Source organism: Lacerta agilis, chromosome 12, assembly GCF_009819535.1.
Source record: "Lacerta agilis isolate rLacAgi1 chromosome 12, rLacAgi1.pri, whole genome shotgun sequence".
Classification (NCBI taxonomy): domain Eukaryota; kingdom Metazoa; phylum Chordata; class Lepidosauria; order Squamata; family Lacertidae; genus Lacerta; species Lacerta agilis.
Window position 1 is genome coordinate 51,834,396 of NC_046323.1, and position 22,004 is coordinate 51,856,399.

Genomic DNA, 22,004 nt, shown 5'->3' on the forward strand with positions numbered 1-22,004 from the left:
GGGTCATGTGGCCAGCATGACTAAGCCTCTTCTGGCGAACCAGAGAAGCGCACAGAAACACCGTTTACCTTCCCGCTGGAGCGGTACCTATTTATCTACTTGCACTTTGACGTGCTTTCGTACTGCTAGGTGGGCAGGAGCTGGGACCGAGCAACGGGAGCTCACCCCGTCGTGGGGATTCGAACCGCTAATCTTCTGATCAGCAAGCCCAAGAGGCTCAGTGGTTTAGACCATAGCGCCACCCGCGTCCCCAAAGTAGAATCTAATTGCAAATAAATAAATAGATTTATTAGATAAATAAATAGATTAAAGTGCAATGCACTTTAAAATAGGGCTAGTGCTGATGATTAATTGGGGGGGGGCAGGGTCTATGCCCATATTATAAGGGCATCCTCAATGGCATCTCGAAGTAGGGCTGGGGACTCCCCACGTCTGAAAAACCTGGCGAGCTGCTGCCAGCCAGTGTAGACAATACTGAACTAGCTGGACCAAGGATCTGACTCAGTGCGAAGCAGCTTCCTGCATTCAAGAAGCAAGAAAACCACCCGGTGCCACTACCTCTCCTCCATGTCTTCGGCAGACGGTTGACCTTTGACCTCCAACGCAAGACGCAGCAAGCCCCTGAATGGCAAAAACAGCAAAATAAAAGGAAATTAAGGGCCACTTAAAATCAGCTCACAGCCAACCTCCACACGTGTGACTCAAAACTGAGGGTCTACGACAGAGAAGAGAGAATCCGCTCTTCTGGCTCTGTGGAATTCGGCAAAGTTAGAATCATAGAGTTGGAAGAGACCACAAGGGCCATCCAGTCCAACCCCCTGCCAAGCAGGAAGTTGGAGAATGGCAGAGATTCTTCCCCAAAAGGCAGGTTTGGGAACAACCGGATGCAGAAGCATTTGACAGAATCAGCTAGGAAGTACACTTCGCAGCTCAACACCAGACCCCAGGCTCACAAATACTAGCGATAGCTAAGGTGAAATACCACCCAGGTGTTGAGAACATAAAGATGCTGCTGGATAAGGCCAATGGCTCATCTAGCCTGGCATCCTGGTTTCACAGCGGCCAACCAGATGCCTATTATGGGAAACCCACAAAAGGCAAAGGACCCCTGTCTAGTCAAAGGCGAGTATGGGGTTGCAGCACTCATCTCGCTTTCAGGCCGAGGGAGCCGGCGTTTGTCCACAGACAGCTTTCCAGGTCTGGACCTTGTTTCTATCTTCACCAAACACCTGCATTTGCTGTGATAGGAAATATCATCACTCCCTCTAAACGGCAACCATGTTCCAGGGCACCATCGTTATTTATCTGCATACATATATATATAGAAGCCCTGGGGGGTTGGATTTCACTAGCTCATCCTTGAAAAGAATCCCCTGGCAAAATTTGCTGCAAGGTCAGCTACGCAAGAGGTCACCTGCAAGGTGGATCCTCTTTTGAGTTTCTCGGAGCCAAAACGGCCATCCCAGAGGGGCACCGCAGCGTGCAAATACGTACTGGTAGAATTCCCAAATCTTCTTTGCGTAATGCTTGATCTCCTGTTGCGCCATGCTGAGAAGGTGTTTGTTTGCCCCGATCCCAGAGTAGCTAGCCTGGAACGCCAAAGTCAGAGCCTTCAAGAATTTCCCCAGCGGGTGCAGAGAAGATTGCAGCGCCTGCGAAAGCGACGGGAAAAAAGAGCCTCTTAAGATTCAAGGCAAGACTCGGCTATTGGGAATTGATTTACAATGAAATGAAAAAGATGTTTAAGACGTTTGTTAAAAACAACAACAACCCAGAAGCGTTTTTGTTTACAGGACAGGACTTGCCAAAAGACAGGAAGAAGTTATTCATCTACAACAGCGGCTAAGGGACGCGGGTGGCGCTGTGGGTTAAACCACAGAGCCTAGGGCTTGTCGATCAGAAGGTCGGCGGTTCGAATCCCCGTGACGGGGTGAGCTCCCGTTGCTCGGTCCCAGTTCCTGCCAACCTAGCAGTTCGAAAGCACGTCAAAGTGCAAGTAGATAAATAGGTACCGCTCCAGCTGGAAGGTAAACGGCATTTCCGTGTGCTGCTCTGGTTCGCCAGAAACGGCTTAGTCATGCTGGCCACATGATCCGGAAGCTGTATGCCGGCTCCCTAGGCCAATAAAGCGAGATGAGTACCACAACCCCAGAGTCATTCGCGACTGGACCTAATGGTCAGGGGTCCCTTTACCTTTACAACAGTGGCTAGGATCTTGCTAGCCCCAAAATGGAAAAATGAAAAGACACTGACGAAAGAAGGGTGGCAAGCAAAACTTATGGAATATGCCTAAATGGCGAAGCTTATGGGAAAACTTACAGATAAGGACAATAAAGGTAAAGGGACCCCTGACCATTAGGTCCAGTCGTGTCCGACTCTGGGGTTGCGGCGCTCATCTCGCTTTACTGGCCAAAGGAGCCGGTGTACAGCTTCCGGGTCATGTGGAAACATGACTAAGCCGCTTCTGGCAAACCAGAGCAGCGTACGGAAACACCGTTTACCTTCCCGCCGGAGTGGTACCTATTTATCTACTTGCACTTTGACGTGCTTTCAAACTGCTAGGTTGGCAGGAGCAGGGACTGAGCAACGGGAGCTCACCCCGTCATGGGGATTCGAAACGCTGACCTTCTGATCGGCAAGCCCTAGGCTCAGTGCTTTATAGCACAGCGCCACCCGTGTCCCCAATATTGACGTAAGACATAATAAAAGTTAATTTGGGGGGCTAAACTAAATTGGGGGCACTGGGCAGATCTTTGCACCCCGGTGGCGCATATGCTAAAGAGGGCCTTGCTTGACGTTATCAGGATCACACTCTAACTAACCTCTCTATATTGGACAAACAGGCCAAACCCTACGCCAAAGGGTAAATGGACATAAATCTGATATCAGGAATCACAAGACAGAGAAACCAGTAGGAGAACACTTCAGTCTCCCAGGACATTTATACAAGATCTCAAAGTAGCTGTCTTACTACAAAGAAATTTCAGAAACAGACTGGAAAGAGAAGTGGCTGAATTGCAACTAATCACCAAACTTAAAACCCATGGAGAAACCTGGTCTGAACAAAGACATTGGATTCTTATCTCATTATACATGACAAAGCTATCTTTAGCCATCTCACCCCTTGCCTTTCCCTGCAAGACTAATTGCAGTCGTTAACAGTCGTCAACAGGTTTTCCACACCTATCAGCCAATCTCCCATTCCCACCACCCTTCTGAGTAATACCCCTCCCCACCCTCTCACTATATATAAGGGTCTGGTGACTTCTGTTTCAGTGTATCTGAAGAAGTGTGCATGCACACGAAAGCTCCTACGAAGAACAAACTTAGTTGGTCTCTAAGGTGCTACTGGAAAGAATTTTTTTATTTTGTTTTAACCGAGCTATTGTGCAAACAGCGTGGAACAAGTTACCTGGTGCAGGTAATCTTGCAGGTCAACCTTCTCCTGGTGTTCAACGAGTTCTTCAAGGTAGTCAACTTTCCTGGGAGTCTCGTCAGTCCCTCTGAGAGGACAAAGATTAACAGAGCACAGTAGTCCATCACCACTCAAAACGTCTCCCAACTTGATTTGCCTCCTCTTGATTTTTTACTCTTATTATTTACGGTATCTGGTTTTTCAGATTAAAATTTTACAGCCACACGTACAGCCAACATAAAAAACAAGATTCCAAGGAATCTCCTGGACTTCCCTCCTCAGCAGAAGTTTTATCATTAAGATAGCTTGCTAGTTTATCTTTAACCAATCGATTATTGGGTTTTTTTTATTTTCTCATTTTTGTGCATTGCACTGCTTTGCTGTTGTTAACAATCAGCAGTAAATCGGTATTTCTGACTTGAAACTGAGTGCCCAGAGTATGCAGAAATGGCAAAAGTTACCGGAAAAATAAGAAATCGAGAAGAGAGACTTTTTAATATTTAGAATGTGGCAGATTTAAGGACTGTTTGAAGAACCATTGCAAACAGCTTAAAACACTGGCAGGATTGAATTAAAAACGAACCGGGAAACAATTAAAATTGAGTATATAGGGTAAACAGCAAATGGATTTAAATTGGATATGCAGTGATAAAAGATATAACATAAGCAACCACAGAAAAAGGTGTGTGTGTCATTATTAATGTTTGGTAATTTAAATTGGATGAGTAAATTTGTACTGTTTATAAATGGGAAAATGAGAAATAAAATAAAATAAATAAGAATCTAGTAGCCTAAAGAGGGATTTGCTGGAAAGGCAAATTAGGTATTATTATTATTATTATTATTATTATTATTATTATTATTATTATTATTATATTCCACCCATTTTTATTGGCTGCCACTCTGGGTGGCTTCCAACATAAAAAAAACTCAGCAAACATTAAAAACTTCCCTAAACAGGGCTGCCTTCAGGTGTCTTCTAAAAGTCAGATAGTTGTTTATTTCCTTGACATCTGATGGGAGGGCATTCCACAGAGCGGGCGCCACCACCGAGAAGGCCCTCTGCCTGGTTCCCTCTAACATCACTTCTCGCAGGGAGGGAGCTGCCAGGAGGCGCTCAGAGCTGGACCTCATTGTCCGGGCTGAACGATGGGGGTGGAGATGTTCCTTCAGGTATACTGGACCGAGGCTGTTGAGGGCTTTCAAGGTCAGAACCAACACTTTGAATTGTGCTCAGAAACATACTGGGAGCCAATTTAGGTCTTTCAGGACCGGTGTTATGTGGTCTCGGCTCTCTTTTCAAATGTGTCCCGAATTCAACCCCTTCTCCTCACCTGTGGCAGAAGAGGTACTCCTGCGACTTCCTCAGCTCTTTGCTCGTCTGAACGTGGAAGCCCATGAAAGCCTCCTCTGTTTCTCCTTGACCGCCTGAGTGGACGAACTCCAGGAAGGGGCTGCAGAGGCCCTCCCATCTTTTCTCTACTGGGAATACTTCCAGACCCAGCTGTCTGGACAAGGAGAGAAAGGCACCTCAGGGCAAGGTCTCCAAGAGCCATAGAATCAGAGTTGTAGTCAGAAGGGACACCTGGGGGTCATCTAGTCCAACCCCAAGCAACGCATTCAATTCACAAACCCCAACCTTCCCGTCCCTTGACGGCTGCAGAGTAACGGAGGCAGCATCCCTGTGTGAATGAGCCAAGAGAGGAAGCGTGGTGCAGTGGTTAGAGCAGCCTCTCTCAGATGTTCTTGAGCTGCAAGAACCATCATCCCTGATCACCGGCCAAGCTGGCTGGGTGTGTGTGTGAGATAGGAGTTGTAGTCCAATGGCATGGAAGGTTGAGAAAGGCTAGATTGGGGGCCTGGGAGACCCGGGTTCGAGTCTCCACTCGGCCATCTGAAGTTCACTGGGCGACCTTGGGTCTGTCACTGCCTTTTCCCTGTCTAACTCTCAGGGTAGTTTTGTGGGGATTAAATGAGGAGGGGAAAGGCCACGTGTGCCACTTTAAGTTCCTTTGGTGGGGGGAGAAAATTGGTATGTAAACACAAGAAATAAATTAAATTATTAAGAGCAGAGATCAAATCGCCACAAACGATCCTTCACCTCAGGCAACGCTTCTCCATTCCCACGTTTGTTGCCTTCTTGTAATTATATTTATTCCTCGCCTTTCCTCCAAAGAGCTCAAGGTGGCAGCACAGACTCTAAATGTGTTTGTAAAACAATAACGAAATAATTGTAATAACCGTGGTTCCCACTCGCCTCCATTTTCACCCTCACAAAACAACCCTGTGAGGGAGGCTAGGCTAAGAGGGGACGGCTGGCCCAAGATTCGCCACCAATTAGCTGCGATCCTTGCATGGAAGGGGGTTGGACTTGATGACCTTTGGGGATCCCTCCTGACTCGACAAGCCTATGAAACGCAGGCAGAAAGTTGCCCTTCCTTTAGGCTAAAGCCTGAAGCCCCCTCAGTTTCATTTGGGGGAGCAGTGGTACTTAAGAGGTTAACCAAGCTCCCTTCTTATTAATCTATCTATATACAGGTGAAACTCGAAAAATTAGAATATCATGGAAAAGTTCATTTATGTAAGCAATTTTTTTCATTAGCTACTGGAGTTTAATATATGAGATAGACTCATGACATGCAAAGCGAGATATGTCAAGCCTTTGCTTGCTATAATTGTGATGATTATGGCGCACAGCTGATGGAAACCCCAAAGTTGAGATTGTTAATTTGGGGTTCTCATCAGCTGTACGCCACAATTCTAACAAACAAAGGCTTGACATATCTCGCTTTGCATGACATGAGTCTATCTCATATATTAGTTTCACCTTTTATTTTTTATTTTATTTTTTTATTTAATTTTTATTAATTCATTTTGTTTAACAAAGAAAGAGAAAAAAAGGTAACAAAGTATTACAACTGCTATTATATAATACTACTGAATAAAAATTAACATCTCACATAGTCGTATCTGTGTCTTATTGTCTATATCTTAAGAGAAAACTAAAGGTAAAAAAAAAAAAAATAGAAAAAGGAAAAAAAAAATCAGCCAGGCATATAATTAGATAATCCATACATCCACTTACTTATACATACCTATATATGCCTAGAGTCTCTTACCTACGTATACATAACAAACTTAACTTGACAGAACTTTAATTTCACAAATCAGACTTCCTGTCAAATCCCCATGCGTCTACCTCTCTTATTATTGAATGTAGATCAAACAATTCTACTTCGTTCAGATATTTTCCAGTACATTCCGCCATATTATATATTAGTTTCACCTTTTAAGTTGAATTACTGAAAGAAACGAACTTTTCCACGATATTCTAATTTTTCAAGTTTCACCTGTAGTTTTTATTAAATTTTCTCTTTTACAATTTAGAGTATTCGTTTAACCAACCTTATAATATCAATGACTTCCATGGTTCATTTGCCATGCATAAATCGCTGCAGATTTTACATAAATGAAACCATTCCATATTCCATTATTACTTCCATCAAAACTTTTTTACACAATTGAATTTACCTTAATGCTGCCGAAGTTTTCAAGTGTACACAATTCCCCCCCCCCCATATATTCAACAAACATTTTCCAATCTTCTCCAAACGTATGTTGTTCTTGTTCTCCGATTCTATATGTTAGGTCCACAAGCTGCGCATATTCCACGATCTTAAGTTGCCATTCTTCTTTGATTGGGACCTCGCTCCTTTTCCATTTTTTGGGTTCAGGCCGCAGTAGTGCCATACATAAATAACCCTTTTTGACACCTGGGAATTTCCATCTGAATTCTCCCCCTCAAAAAGGACTCTGGTTTTTTGGAGAAAGGTACTTTTAAACATTATTTTCACTTCATTATAAATTATTTCCCAATACTCTTTTTTGTTGTTCTTGTTGTTTAGTCGTTCAGTCGTGTCCGACTCTTCGTGACCCCATGGACCAGAGCACGCCAGGCACGCCTATCCTTCACTGCCTCCCGCAGTTTGGCCAAACTCATGCCAGTCGCTTCGAGAACACTGTCCAACCATCTCGTCCTCTGTCGTCCCCTTCTCCTTGTGCCCTCCATCTTTCCCAACATCAGGGTCTTTTCCAGGGAGTCTTCTCTTCTCATGAGGTGGCCAAAGTACTGGAGCCTCAACTTCAGGATCTGTCCTTCCAGTGAGCACTCAGGGCTGATTTCTTTAAGGATGGATAAGTTTGATCTTTTTGTAGTCCATGGGACTCTCAAAAGTCTCCTCCAGCACCGTAATTCAAAAGCATCCATTCTTCGGCATTCAGCCTTCTTTACGGTCCAGCTCTCACTTCCGTACATCACTACTGGGAAAACCATAGCTTTAACTATACGGACCTTTGTCGGCAAGGTGATGTCTCTGCTTTTTAAGATGCTGTCCAGGTTTGTCATTGCTTTTCTCCCAAGAAGCAGGCGTCTTTTAATTTCATGACTACTCTTTTACCCTTTTTGCAAGTCTACCACATATAAAAGAACGTTCTTTCAGAGGCAAACCACGCTCTCGACTCCCACTTACAGTTTCTCTGCGGTGTCATCCTGCTGGTCGCCGGACGTATCCAGTACTCCTTGAGTCTGCAGCCCGTGGGTCGATTTGCTGCTGAACGTGCCCTCCAGAATGAATCCATTTGGGAAGGTCAGCTTGCCCTAAAAATCATCCCCAAAAGCCTGGGTTAATTTTTCATTCATTCATTCATTAAAAACCATTCATACCCTGGATTGTATAGCGGCAGCAGAACTTCGGGGAAACTGGCATAATTGATTAACCAACTGATGGCATTTGCTCTGGCAAATTGAGATTCCTGCTTTGCAGGGGGAAAGGAGAAGCCTCATGGGCGTAGCAAAGGGGGGGGCGGGGGTGGTCCGCCCCGGTTTCCATAATGGAGGGGGTGACAAATTATGAAGGAAATTTTTTTTGAAGGTCTTATCTTACTATACTAGGGATTATATAGCTATATATGAAATTTCATGCATATCGGTTAATATCTTGACCCTCCTCCACCAAAATAGCTGTTCACTTGGCTGTTTTCCTATGTCATGAAGGCTGAAATTTCAGTTCAGAGAACACTTACTGTTCCCAACCCAAACCCTGTGGAAAGCCATCTAATTAGACTTTAATTTGATTTTGAGGTGTTTTTAGGAGGTAATTTAATTATTGTTTGATTTTATATCAATGTTATGTATCTGATGTTAGCCACCCAGAGCCCGACTTCGGCCGGGGAGGGCGGGATATAAATAAAAGTCTTTTATTATTATTACTTGTTATTATTCCTTTGTAAGAAAATATGAAATAATGTAAAACCATTTTTTGCGGGGGGGGGGGATCAATGGGGGGGGGTTTGACAATAAATTTTCCGCACCAGGTACCACCTGACCTTCCCATGCCTGGGGGGGGACATTTTTTTTTTTTTTTGCCCCCGGGTACCAATTTACCTTGCTACGCCCCTGGGAAGCCTTATCTAAATCATCACTATCGGGCCATGGTACACGCAACCCCTAATATTCATCAATGCCCCCACTTGTCTCCAGGCAGAATAAGTCCAAGAGCAGGGGTCAGCAAACTTTTTCAGCAGGGGGCCGGTCCACTGTCCTTCAGACCTTGTGGGGGGCCGAACTATATTTCGGGGGATGGAAGGAATGAACGAATTCCTGTGCCCCACAAATAACCCAGAGATGCATTTTAAATAAAAGCACTCATTCTACTCATGTAAAAACACGCTGATTCCCGGACCGTCCGCGGGCCGGATTTAGAAGGCAATTGGGCCGGATCTGGCCCCCAGGCCTTAGTTTGCCTACCCATGTCCAAGAGCAACACAGTTCCTCTCGTGAAGCTTACATACTCAAAGGAAGTGACACAGCACTAAAGGGGGAAAGGGCTGAGGAGGGAAGAGGAAAAAGAAGCAAACATGAAGTTCTTCATGTTACAACGACCAGAAAGCAGTGCTGGATTTAGGTATAAGCTAAACAAGCTATAGCTTAGGGCCCCACTCTCTTGGGCCCCCAAAAAAATTTTAAAGAAAAAAACACCGATGTACATTTCCAAAATATAAGATAAAAAACAAATAAAATGGCTCTAGATACCTATTAGGTCCATAAATTACCATATAGCATATATTCAACACAAAAAACAGCAACAGTTTGTTGTTGACAAAGGACATATTACCTTCAGTAGCTTAGGGCCTCATCAAACCTGTCAGGGAACAGTCCCCAGTGCAGCGCAAGGTGGTGGAAGGGGGTGAAACGAAAGGATGGAAGGCAGGGGTTTTTGTATACCGAAACTCTTTGGTTGGGGTCAGAACCGGAAGGGGCCATTCCCAGATTCTGACGCCGCTTGATACAGACATGAATTTTTTAGCTCTGCACTGTACATAGTTTGCACAATAAAACTATAAAAGGAATCCACGGAGTCCTGCTTGCTTTCTCATGAGCAACTAACTGAGGACCTTACAAAACCTAAATCCGGCCCTGCCAGAGAGCTGGGTGGCATCTTAAAAGCATCACTTTAAGAATATATTCCAAACAGCACACTCATTCCTGACCCAAATGTGGTCATTCAAACTCAGTCTGCAGCTTTTAAACCCAGAGCAATCGAAACGGCGAGCCCACAACTCACTTTGCCGACGAAAGTCAAGTCTCTGGTGAAGTTTCCCACGAAGATTGAGTCGTCTTCCAGGAGGAGGGTCCCAGATCCCTGCGGATCGTAGGAGAGAGGGGGAGGTAAATTTGCAAAACGTGCCTCTTAACTCTGCGTACTTAAAAGCAAAAGGGAATTATGAAACCCATATAACATTACAGGAACTCTTGAGTCCAGACACGCCTCTGCAAGCGTCTGTTTGCACTCATATGGGCTAGAAACTTTTCTTCCCTTTTTAAAATAAAAAAGTAGGAAGAAAAGTTAGGTTCTGCTGGTTCAAATTTCTCCTAGGTTCTTGTCTCTCAGCCTCCATCCCTCCTGCATGCAATATGATACTGTAACTGGACCGCCTTGCAGGGATGTTTGTAAGAATTGCTTTGGCACGGCACTTGAAAGCACTTAAGTAAATCGGCAAAAATCCAAATCAAATAAGTATAGGAAATGTAAAGAGAAAAGGGGTTCTTTTTTATCATACGTTGTGGTCTTGTAGTAAGGTTAAAGCTTGCTGGGAAATGATATATAATGAATTGGAAAATGTGTTTAAAATAACGTTTGTAAAAAAAAAAACAACTTATGGAATATGCAGAAATGGCAAAACTTACCAGAAAAATAAGAAATCAAGATTTCCTGTTTAGGGAAGCTTTTAATGTGTGATATTTTAATGTATTTGATTTTTGTTGGAATCCAGCCAGATGGGCGGGGTAATAATAATAATAATAATAATAATAATAATAATAATAATAAACATTTTTATATAAAAGAATAGAAATGGTTTATTGAATATTTACAAATAAACTGTCAACAGATAAGAACATTGGCAGGATTCTTGTAATAACCTGCAGTTTTATAAGAGTATATGTTTAAAGTAGATGACTAAATGAGCAAATTAAGTTAATTTGGATATGCAGAAACTATGAAAAACAAATTTAAGGAACCACAGAAAGAGGGGGAAGGAGGTCAAGTTTTGAAATGTCAAAATGACTGTAAAATTATTGAAATGTATAAAATTGAAAATCACAATTTTAATTTTTTTCAAGAAAGCACTTGATGAAGGCTACCTGACAAGCTTGCATGAGTGTTCAAACATTTTATTTCCCGGCGATCCTTACCACCATTTTATCCATGTGGAAAGTTCTCTGATAGCAGACGCCCGACTGCATGAGCACAAGCCCCGGTCCATGTCTCTGGTCTTCCTGCCACATCCCAATGTACCTCTCCCCTCTAAAATATAACGGAAGGAATCACAGAATTAAGAATAAGAATAATTTATTATTGGCCAAGTACATTTTCCAACATACTTGGAATTTGTTTCGGCTACATTGCAATGTAAAACATACAGACACTGTTCCTTTCACAATACAAAGAAGCAAAGAAACCCCACCCATAATTTACCTCCCCTTCAGCTATACAACTACGAATTTAACAATTTAATGGCTCAAGAGAAAAAACTATTATTGTGCCTGGCCATTTTTGTATATAAAGCCCTGTAGCGACGTCCAGATGGAAGTAAATCAAGCAGATGATGACCGGGATGTAAAGGATCTGCTACAATTCTCTCTGCTCTCTTCTTAACTCAGGTAGCATAAATTGTCTCTATTGAAGGCAAGCTAACACCAGTTACCCTTTCTGCAATTCTTACAGCTCATTGGAGCCTTTTCTTGTCTCTCTTGGAGGCTGTACCGTACCAAGCTGCTATAGAATTACAGAGAACAGTTTCAATGATGCCTCTGTAGAATTGGATCAACACTTCCTGGGGCAATTTAAATTTCCTTAGTTGACGCAGGAAATACAGCCTCTGGTGGACCTTTTTAATAATACTATTGATGTTGCTTGACCATTGTAGAGTTGGAAGGGAAACCCCAAGGCTCATCTAGTCCTGCCCCTGCCAGCATATCAGGATGAAAGCTGAATAAATCATTCCGAGCATATTCTCTTTCTGCAAACCTTATTACAGTGCTACCTTGGTTCCCAAACTTAATCCGTTCCAGAAGTCCGTTCCAAAACCAAAGCGTTCTAAAACCAAGACATGCTTTCCCATAGAAAGTAATGCAAAAGGGATTAATCCGTTCTAGACTTTTAAAAACAACCCCTAAAACAGCATAAAATAAAAAACTCCTTCCAGGAGCACCTTAGAGACCAACTAAGTTTGTTCTTGGTATGAGCTTTCGTGTATCTGAAGAAGTGTGCATGCACACGAAAGCTCATACCAAGAACAAACTTGTTGTTGTTGTCGTTTAGCAGTGTCCGACTCTTCGTGACCCCATGGACCAGAGCACGCCAGGCACTCCTGTCTTCCACTGCTTCCCGCAGTTTGGTCAGACACATGTTGGTAGCTTCGAGAACACTGTCCAACCATCTCATCCTCTGTCGTCCCCTTCTCCTTGTGCCCTCCATCTTTCCCAACATCAGGGTCTTTTCTAGGGAGTCTTATCTTCTCATGAGGTGGCCAAAGTACTGGAGCCTCAACTTCAGGATCTGTCCTTCTAGTGAGCACTCAGGGCCGATTTCCTTGAGAATGGATAGGTTTGATCTCCTTGCAGTCCATGGGACTCTCAAGAGTCTCCTCCAGCACCATAATTCAAAAGCATCAATTCGGCGATCAGCCTTCCTGATGGTCCAGCTCTCACTTCCATACATTACTACTGGGAACAAACTTAGTTGGTCTCTAAGGTGCTACTGGAATGATTTTTTTATTTTATTTTGTTTTGACTATGGCAGACCAACTGGAACCCTAAAACAGCAATTTAACATGGATTTTACTCTCTAACGAGACCATTGATCCATAAAATGAAAGCAATAGTCAATGTAAGGTAAAGGTAAAGGGACCCCTGACCATTAGGTCCAGTCGCAGACAACTCTGGGGTTGCGGCGCTCATCTTCCTTTATTGGCCGAGGGAGCCGGCGTACAGCTTCCAGGTCATGTGGCCAGCATGACTAAGCCGCTTCTGGCGAACCAGAGCAGCGCATGGAAACGCCGTTTACCTTCCTGCCGGAGCAGTACCTATTTATCTACTTGCACTTTGAAGTGCTTTCGAGCTGCTAGGTGGGCAGCAATAGTCAATGTACTGTACTATAAAATAAATAAGATAGTATTGTAGATGATAAAAAATAAAATAAAATAAATTCTTAAGTGCACTGATGACAGTCATTGTTTGGATGGGGGGCTTTTATCCATTTCTGCAGTCACACAATCAACCAATCTATCAGTAGCTGAACTGGGTTCCACACAGTCACCAAAACAAGTCACAAAAATGAAGTCACAAGCCACTGTGACAAGTCGGTCCCATAAAACGAAGAACAAGTCACAGTAAAAAAAAAGAAAAAATGAAAAAGCTACACAAACAAAAAAACAAAAAATAAAATAAAATGCAAAAACTAAAGCTCCAAATATCAGCTCTGTGTTGCGTGGGTGCTCGGGACTCGGCAGCCGAAAGACTCAACCAGGAAGCCTCTGATTAGCAGTGGGGGACTCAATTTAAAAGCGGAAGACACTCAAAAGAAAGCGGAACATGTTCAGCTTCCAAGGCAGGCATAGGCAAATTCTGGCCCTCCTGATGTTTCTAAAAACCAAGGTACCACTGTGCATCGGGTGGCTTAAAGAAAAACGCTCCAAACTTATGGGTGATTTACCTCTCTTTGTCGTCCCAGACCCCATAGCCGTGTTTCTTGTCATTTTCCCAGTGCCCTGAGTACTTGAACGGCTTCTCAGCGTCCGAAGGGTTCTCCAAGGTGCCAAACCCCTGGCGTACGTTGTCCTTGAAATACCCTTTGTACACCATCTCGTCGCCGTACCTGGGGGAAATGCACGCAACATCTATTTTGGATTGCTATTTTCGCAACCCTTGCACTTTGGAACTCCCTGCCGATTGATTCTAGAGTTGTACTGGTTCTGGTGCCTGCTAAAAGCTTAAGCAAGCCCACCCAGGCGTTTAAATGCGACATGGCTTTTAATACGTAAATTCCAATTCATAGCGTGTATTTTTGAAACCGCTGGCTTTATTTTGGAAAACTGGGGAGTCAACTCGTTCTTAACATTTGGTTCCACTGGTAATTTTCACGTATAGTTTATACCAGTGTTTTTCAACCACTGTTCCGCGGCACACTAGTGTGCCGCGAGATGTTGCCTGGTGTGCCGTGGGAAAAATTGAAAAATTCAAGAGAGTTACTTTATATATAGTCAATATAGGCACAGAGTTAATTTTTTTAACATTTTCTAATGGTGGTGTGCCTCGTGATTTTTTTCATGAAACAAGTGTGCCTTTGCCCAAAAAAGGTTGAAAAACACTGGTTTATACAACCTGCTTAGAGATTGTGCTATGATGCAATATAAAATCATGGAATTGTAAAGTTGGAAAGGGGCCCAAGGGTCATCTAGTCCAACCCCCGACAATGCCTGGTAAATATGAAATGGGGGGGGGGGGAGAGAGAGACCCATAACTTAGCCTCCCTACAAACAGCCAATCCACTTGCAGGTGTGAGCATGGAGGAGGGTGGAAACAACCACTATGGTAAGGTTTACTCACTCGCAAATCCCATAACCGTTCATCTTGCCTTCTCGCCAGTGACACTTGTAGCAGTCATAGCGGTCTTCGGAGGCGCGAGGGACGAGGCAGATGCCAAACCTGCAGCCAGGAACAAGATGACCATAGAACCGTGGAACTGTGGAGCCAGAAGGGACCCCCCAAAGCTCATCTAGTCTAACCCCCCCTACAATGCAGGAATGACAGCTCAAGAATCCCTGAGATATTTCCATCCAACCTCTATTTTGAAAACCTCCAAGGAAGGAGAGTCCACCTTTCAAAGGAGACTGGTTCCACCACTGAACAGCTCTCACCATCAGAAAAGTTATTCCTGGTGTTTAGTTGGAATCAGGGTGGATAAAAATCAAAGATTTTTTAAAAAATTTAAATTGGATTTTTAAAATTTAAATTGGTTTTTTTTTACAATTTAAATCGGATTTTTAAAATAAAATGCTTTCGGAGGAAAAATCTTTCTGAAGATAGTTTTCTATTTAAGTTACATTATAGTCCAAAGGTTAATTAGGAAATAAGGATTTGTTTAAAGTTTCTCATGTGCGCTAAAACTCAGTCTAAGTTGTTGGTTGTTTTTTTAAAGAAATCGTTTAACCACATTGGTTAACAAACATGGATACATATGCTATAATGTTACTGTTTTAGGTAAATAAACTGTTTAAATTGTTATTAAGCAAAATATTATTTTTCTCCTTCCAATAAAGTACAGAAGAAAAGTTCCCCAAATATAAACAATAACTTCATAATTATCTGTCTGTGTTATTTCTGATAGTATAACCAAATCAGTGATTTTTTTATATAACTGTGAAAACCACCCTGAAAATTTATTATTCCAAAAAAAGAAACCTTCATCTGGTTGTAAATATTAAGAGAATGCCAGCGAGGTTGAACCCTTCTGTAAAAATTTTTTTGATTAAAATCAAGTCTTACTGACTAGTGGTTAAAATCAATTAGATTTAAATCAAATCCACCCTGGTTGGAATCTCCTTTCTTGTAACTGGTTGAAGCCACTGGTTCGAGTCCTACCCTCCGGAGCAGGAGAAAACAAGCTTGCTCCATCCTCTATGTGACAGCTCTTTCGATATTTAAAGAGGACAATCATATCTCCTGCCAGTCCCTCCCTTCCAGGCCAAGCATACCAGACACCTTCAACTGTTCTGCTTGGTTTCCAAGCTAAACATACTGAGTTTCTTCAACCGTTCCTCGTAAGCAGGGGCGTAGCAGGGGGGGGGCCATAGGGGGCGGTCTGACCCATGTTCCATAATGGAAGGGCTGACAAATTATCAAGGAACAATTACTGCCCTACTAGGGCGGTTCATAAAAAAAACTTTTTTCCAATGCCTGCTCCAAAGGTCTTATCTTACTATACTAGGGATTATATAGCTATATATGAAATTTCATGCATATTGGTTAATATCTTGACCCTCCTCCACCAAAATAGCTGTTCACTTGGCTATTTTCCTACGTCGTGAAGGCTGAAATTTCAGTTCAGTGGAGCACTTACTGTTCCCAACCCTAACCCCGTGGAAAGCCATCTAATTAGACTTTAATTTGATTTTGAGATGTTTTTAGGAGGTAATTTAATTATTGTTTGATTTCATACCAATGTTATGTATCTGATGTTAGCCACCCTGAGCCCGACTTTGGCCGGGGAGGGCGGGATATAAAGAAAAGTTTTTTTTATTATTATTACTTGTTATTATTCCTTTGTAAGAAAATATGAAATAACGTAAAACCATTTGGGGGGGGAATCAATGGGGGGGGTTGACAAGAAATTTTCCACACCGGGTACCACCTGACCTTCCTATGCCTCTGGGGGGGGGGTGACAATTTTTTTTTGCTCCCCCCCCCCCGGGTACCAATTTACCTTGCTACGCCCCTGCTCGTAAGGCTTGGTTTCCAGACCCTTGATCATCTTCATCTTCCTCTTTTGCACACCTTCCAGTTTGTCAACCTCCTCCTTAAATTGTGGTGCCCAGAACTGGACACAGGGCTGCAGGTGGGGTCCGACCAAGGCAGAATAGAGCAGTACCATTGACGCACCGTCGAGATGTGCAATTCAGGGTGGGCCAAACCTCTTTCCCCTGCACACCTGACAGGTGAGCCTGGGAGCATCCTTACCCATGTTCCATGCCGTCCTGGAAGTCCCCGACGTAATTCCGACCATCTGGCCACGTCAGCGTCCCCCTGCAAAGCAGATAAACCCATTACGGCTCCCACTGGCACCGCATGACAACTAAGCCGGATCCATTTTCTAATTTTCCTTAAAAAAAAAAAAAACTGCAACAGCAGCTCGTCCGGCGAGAGGCTGACATCTGAAGGGCCATTTAAGCCAGACAGAGCTCAGATCCTCCCTCCACTCAGTGCAGGATCCATTCAGGGGTAATCGTAAAAGAAGTTGGAGTTCTTATTGCCAAATATACTAAAAAGAATCCAAATAAGAACTCTGGCCAAAAGTTTTAACCAAACAACATACGTTTACTCGTAAGTAAATCAAAATGTAATATCAATTCTGTAAAGAATTACAGTCTTAAATCAAAAGTAGTTTCATATTGGAAATTTTCCTTAAGAGTCTTTTAGAAATTGAAGAAGGCATCCATTCCAAAACGGGGGCCTGTCCTGGTATCCCTGGTTTACATCTGACACCCATCGGAGAAGCTCTGACATCAATTTCTAAAAGACTCTTAAGGAAAATTTCCAATATGAAACTACTTTTGATTTAAGACTGTAATTCTTTACAGAATTGATATTACATTTTGATTTACTTACGAGTAAACGTATGTTGTTTGGTTAAAACTTTTGGCCAGAGTTCTTACTTGGATTCTTTTTACCATAACAGGGGTAGGCAAACTAAGGCCCGGGGCCCGGATCCGGCCCAATCGCCTTCTCAATCTGGCCCACGGACAGTTCGGGAATCAGCGTGTTTTTACATGAGTAGAATGTGTCCTTTTATTTAAAAAGCATCTCTGGGTTATTTGTGGGGCATAGGAATTTGTTCATTTTTTCCCCCTTCCAAAATATAGTCCGGCCCCCCACAAGGTCTGAGGGACAGTGGACCGGCCCCCTGCTGAAATGTTTGCGGACCCCTGGCCCCAGAGCACCTGGCAGCAGCAAAAGCAACATCAACAAATACCCCCAAAAACTCTACAAGGGGTGCATGGATCAAGCAGCGCATTCAACTTCTGCTTGCCACCGGCTACAAATAATTCAGGACTCACAGCAGTGGAAGGAGCTGCTCCAGAGATAATTGAATCTGATTCCCTGCACATTTGAGAGCCTACAAGTGAGGATTCTGGTGGGTTTCTCTGCATATAAAGGTCAGAGGCTCCGTGGGGTGGGGTGGAGGAACAGCTGCCTTGAATGCAGAATGCCACTGGTTTATTCCCAGTAGGGAAGGCTGGGAGAGGCACTCACCCAGCCCACCTGAATCAGTGGTAGTATTCTCACCTGCCACGCAAAAGGCCTGGGTTCAATTCATGACCAATGCAACAATAACTTTGCACATGAGCCAGTGTGGCGCTTTGGCTAAGGAGTTGGACTATGGCGTGGGAGACCAGGGTTCGAATCCCCGCTCAGCCACGAAGCTCACACCGGGTGACCATGGGCCCAGCCGCTCACTCTCAGCCTAAACTACCCCACAGGGTTGTTGTGAGGGTCAAATGGGGAGAACTATGCATGCTGCCTTCAGCACCATGGAGGGGAAAAGGTTTGTGTATAGATGCAATAAATGAACCGATTGTGGCAAGGCTGGTGGCAGCAGTGCCAAGCTGGTTAGACCAATGATCTGGGCGGCAGCTTCTTGTGTTCAGAGAACGGGAAAGGGCCATATCTCAATGGCTGAGCATCTCCAGGTAGGCCTGGGACAGAATCCCACCTGAAACCCCAGAGAATCATAAAACGATAGAATCGCAGAGTTGGAAGGGACCCCGAGGGTCATCTAGCTCAGCCCCCACGATCCTGAGAATAAAAGGTTTCGTGCTCTCCTGACTGAGCTGTCAGTCTGCTGCCAGTCAGAGTAGACAATACTGAGCCAGAGGAAAGCCAAGGTTTGACTGGGTACAGGGAAGCAACCTCTGTGTCTTGGAGTGGGGTCAGCAACTATGTGCCGGCAGGCCCAATTCCGCCCATTTAGCTGGCTCGTCTCTCTCCTCCCTTTTTAAAAAAAAGTTAAAAGTGTGATATAAAATGGAAGTGGGGATCGGAGGGAGAGAGAGAACACAAACGGGCTATGGACTTACTTGCCGTGCGGTTTACTCAGCCGCCACTCTCCCTCGTAAGTCGCGCCCTTGAACCTTCCTTCCTCCCGGAAATTGAAGCTGCAGCAGCGGCAGACGGGCGGGTCTCTCCCTCGGCCGGCCTCGCCCCACAGAGGGAAGTCTCGCTTGCCACTCAGCGCCTGCCGCACGGCCTGGTTCAGCTTCCACTGCCACACGGCCTGCGGGAGGGAAAGGGGAAGGGAGCAGGGAGGACGAGGGGATTAAGCGAGCAAGCAGAGATGGAGGAGGGGGCTTCAGTTGCAAAGTTGGCATCAAGAAAAGTGCCCGCTTCAGTTTCTCATTTTTCCAGTCTTGCATTCAGCTCTCTGCAGCTCCATGCCTGTTTGCCAAATTGCCAATGCAGACCCCTCGTTCTCATTCTACAGGTGAAACTCGAAAAAATTAGAATATCGTGGAAAAGTCCATTTATGTAAGCAATTGTTTTCATTAGCTACTGGAGTTTAATATATGAGATAGACTCATGACATGCAAAGCGAGATATGTCAAGGCTTTGCATGTTAAAATTGTGATGATTATGGCATCCAGCTGCTGAAAACCCCAAAATTGAGATTGTTAATTTGGGGTTCTCATCAGCTGTACGCCATAATCATCACAATTATAACAAATAAAGGCTTGACATATCTCGCTTTGCATGTCATGAGTCTATCTCATATATTAGTTTCACCGTTTAAGTTGAATTACTGAAAGAAATGAACCTTTCCACTATATTCTAATTTTTTGAGTTTCACCTGTATAAAGGTAAAGCTAAAGGACCCCTGGACACGGGTGGCTCTGTGGTCTAAACCACTGAGCCTAGGGCTTGCCGATCAGAAGGTCGGCGGTTCGAATCCCCGCGATGGGGTGAGCTCCCGTTGCTCGGTCCCAGCTCCTGCCCACCTAGCAGTTCGAAAGCACGTCAAAGTGCAAGTAGATAAATAGGTACCACTCTGGCGGGAAGGTAAGCGGCATTTTCGTGCACTGCTCTGGTTCTCCAGAAGCGGCTTAGTCATGCTGGCCACATGACCCGGAAGCTGGACGCTGGCTCCCTCAGCCAGTAAAGCGAGATGAGCGCTGCAACCCCAGAGTTGTCCGCGACTGGACCCAACGGTCAGGGGTCCCTTTACCTTTACAGGACCCCTGGAAATACCCCATTTTGGCACACATTTCCTAGCCAAAGTGATGCACTGCTAAATGGAGAGAGAGGGCATCTGTGTTTTGGCTTACATATGGATTGGCTTGTTTCATGTTATGATGCAAACGGAATTGAATTTCGACCCCCTACCCTCGTGCAGATGCCAGGCACAAGGTAGGGTGAAATATCACATGCTTCAAAAAGAACAAAATCAAATAGCAATAGACGGAGAGCTTGTCCTTTTCTCCCAGAAGACTAGAAACTCAACAAAGCTGATGGGCAGACAAAAGCCAAGGACTCCTCTGTGCAATGCAGAACGTGCGGAACTCCCTGCCACAAGGTGAGGTTGGTGACGGCTACTAGCTTGGAATGCTGTAAAAGGGGATGAGGCAGAAATCACAGATGAGAGAGTACGTTCCATCTCCATGCTCAAAGTCCACTGAATTCTAGGAAGTTTGTTGCCATCATGTCCTGCCAAGGACATCAATAAGGTCTTGGTGGTAAAAATAAAATAAAAGAGAGAGAGAGGTTGCGGCTCTCATCTCGCTTTCAGGCCAAGGGATCCGGCGTTTGTCCACAGACAGCTTTCTGGGTCATGTGGCCAGTAGGGCTAAACCGCTTCTGGCGCAACAGGACACTGTGATGGAAACCAGAGCGTATGGAAACGCCAATTACCTTCCCACCGCAGTGGTACCTATTTATCTGCTTGCACTCGCGTGCTTTCGAACTGCTAGGTTGGCAGGAGCTGGGACTGAGCAACGGGAGCTTACTCCGTCGCGGGGATTCGAACCGCCGACCTTCTGACAGGCAAGCCCTAGGCTCTGTGGTTTAGACCACAGCGCCACCCGCATCCCATGTATTTGTGTACACATTCCTTGGCAGGAGAACTGCACTGCCAAATTTGGAGAAGTGTGAATCTCAGACTGCGCTTCAGTTCACGTAATTAGGTGCAAATTAGGTCCTTTAGAGCCAAATTTCTCCCTCGCATCCCAGACAGATCCAACTTTTAACCACCAGCATCTACCCCTGGGCAGTAAGTCCCACACAGCTACCTACCCGTGACTCTGGTTCTTTGGCCAAGAGGAAGAACATGCCTTCTGGAGTGGTGATGCGGAGCGTGTGCCTTGAGAAACAGCAAGCAAAACAGAGAGCCGATTAGCAATCTTCATAGACCAGGAGGATAAGCTTATCAGTCTTTCCAGGATCCGCTGCCACCCATTTCCAGGCGGTAGTACTTGAATAAGAACGTTTCAGAGGGAGATTCCACCATAAAATTGCTCAACTGCAGATCATCCAGAAATTCAACTCTGCACATCCGGGTCTGAATAGAGACAAAGGTTTCTTTTCTCGCTACAGATACCACTTGGTTCAGGCAACTGTTCAATGTGCTACCACTGCTATTATAAACTGCCAAGGTGCCAATTTTGCACACAAAACAGGAAGGGGAAGGAAGAAAGGCTTTCTCCCTCTCTCATAGCAGTAGAACTCAGGACAGATAAAAGAAAGTCCTTCACACGGCACGTTGTTAAGACTGTGGAACTCACTGCCACAAGAAGCAGCGACGATCACTAACCTTGATGGCTTTAAAAGGAGGATGAGAACAATTCAGGGAGGAGTGGGCTATTGATGGGCTACGAAGCTTATGCCAGGATAAAACTGGTTCAGTGTTTAAGGGACGACACAGATCTTGTTGCTTTTGCTGCAACAGATGCAACACAGCTTCCTCTCTCTGGAAATTAGCAAAAGGTCTGTGATGCTCTCCTCCAATAACATCCTGTTGGGGCACAGGTACCCCATTTTCTGCTGCAACCAGGATCACTCAGGTAACTAAATGTGAACACTTCCGCACTGTGCTTTGGAAATAAACAATTTGTGCCAGCAGAACATAGGGAGAGCCGGCTGGATCAGGCCAATGGCCAGTGACAGATTTACGTATAAGCTAAACAAGCTGTAGCTTAGGGCCCCACTCTCTTGCCCCCCCCCAAAAAAAATTGAAAGGAAAAAAAAACTGGGTGTACATTTCCA

At 44.4% G+C, this 22,004-nt stretch overlaps 1 protein-coding gene across 1 annotated transcript in view; it reads right to left on the reverse strand.

Moving 5' to 3' along the window:
* Positions 1-22,004, reverse strand: part of ALS2CL (ALS2 C-terminal like) — an 81,172-nt gene that overhangs the window by 7,943 nt on the left and 51,225 nt on the right. The window contains exons 9-20 of the mRNA XM_033165644.1: positions 21,036-21,102; positions 18,830-19,026; positions 16,713-16,778; positions 14,583-14,681; positions 13,690-13,851; positions 11,169-11,280; positions 10,039-10,116; positions 7,945-8,072; positions 4,750-4,923; positions 3,413-3,503; positions 1,495-1,652; positions 559-621 (exon numbers count right to left, since the gene is read on the reverse strand). Of these exons, the coding sequence (XP_033021535.1) occupies positions 559-621; positions 1,495-1,652; positions 3,413-3,503; positions 4,750-4,923; positions 7,945-8,072; positions 10,039-10,116; positions 11,169-11,280; positions 13,690-13,851; positions 14,583-14,681; positions 16,713-16,778; positions 18,830-19,026; positions 21,036-21,102 (1,395 nt within the window). The remainder of the gene's footprint in view (positions 1-558; positions 622-1,494; positions 1,653-3,412; positions 3,504-4,749; positions 4,924-7,944; positions 8,073-10,038; positions 10,117-11,168; positions 11,281-13,689; positions 13,852-14,582; positions 14,682-16,712; positions 16,779-18,829; positions 19,027-21,035; positions 21,103-22,004) is intronic.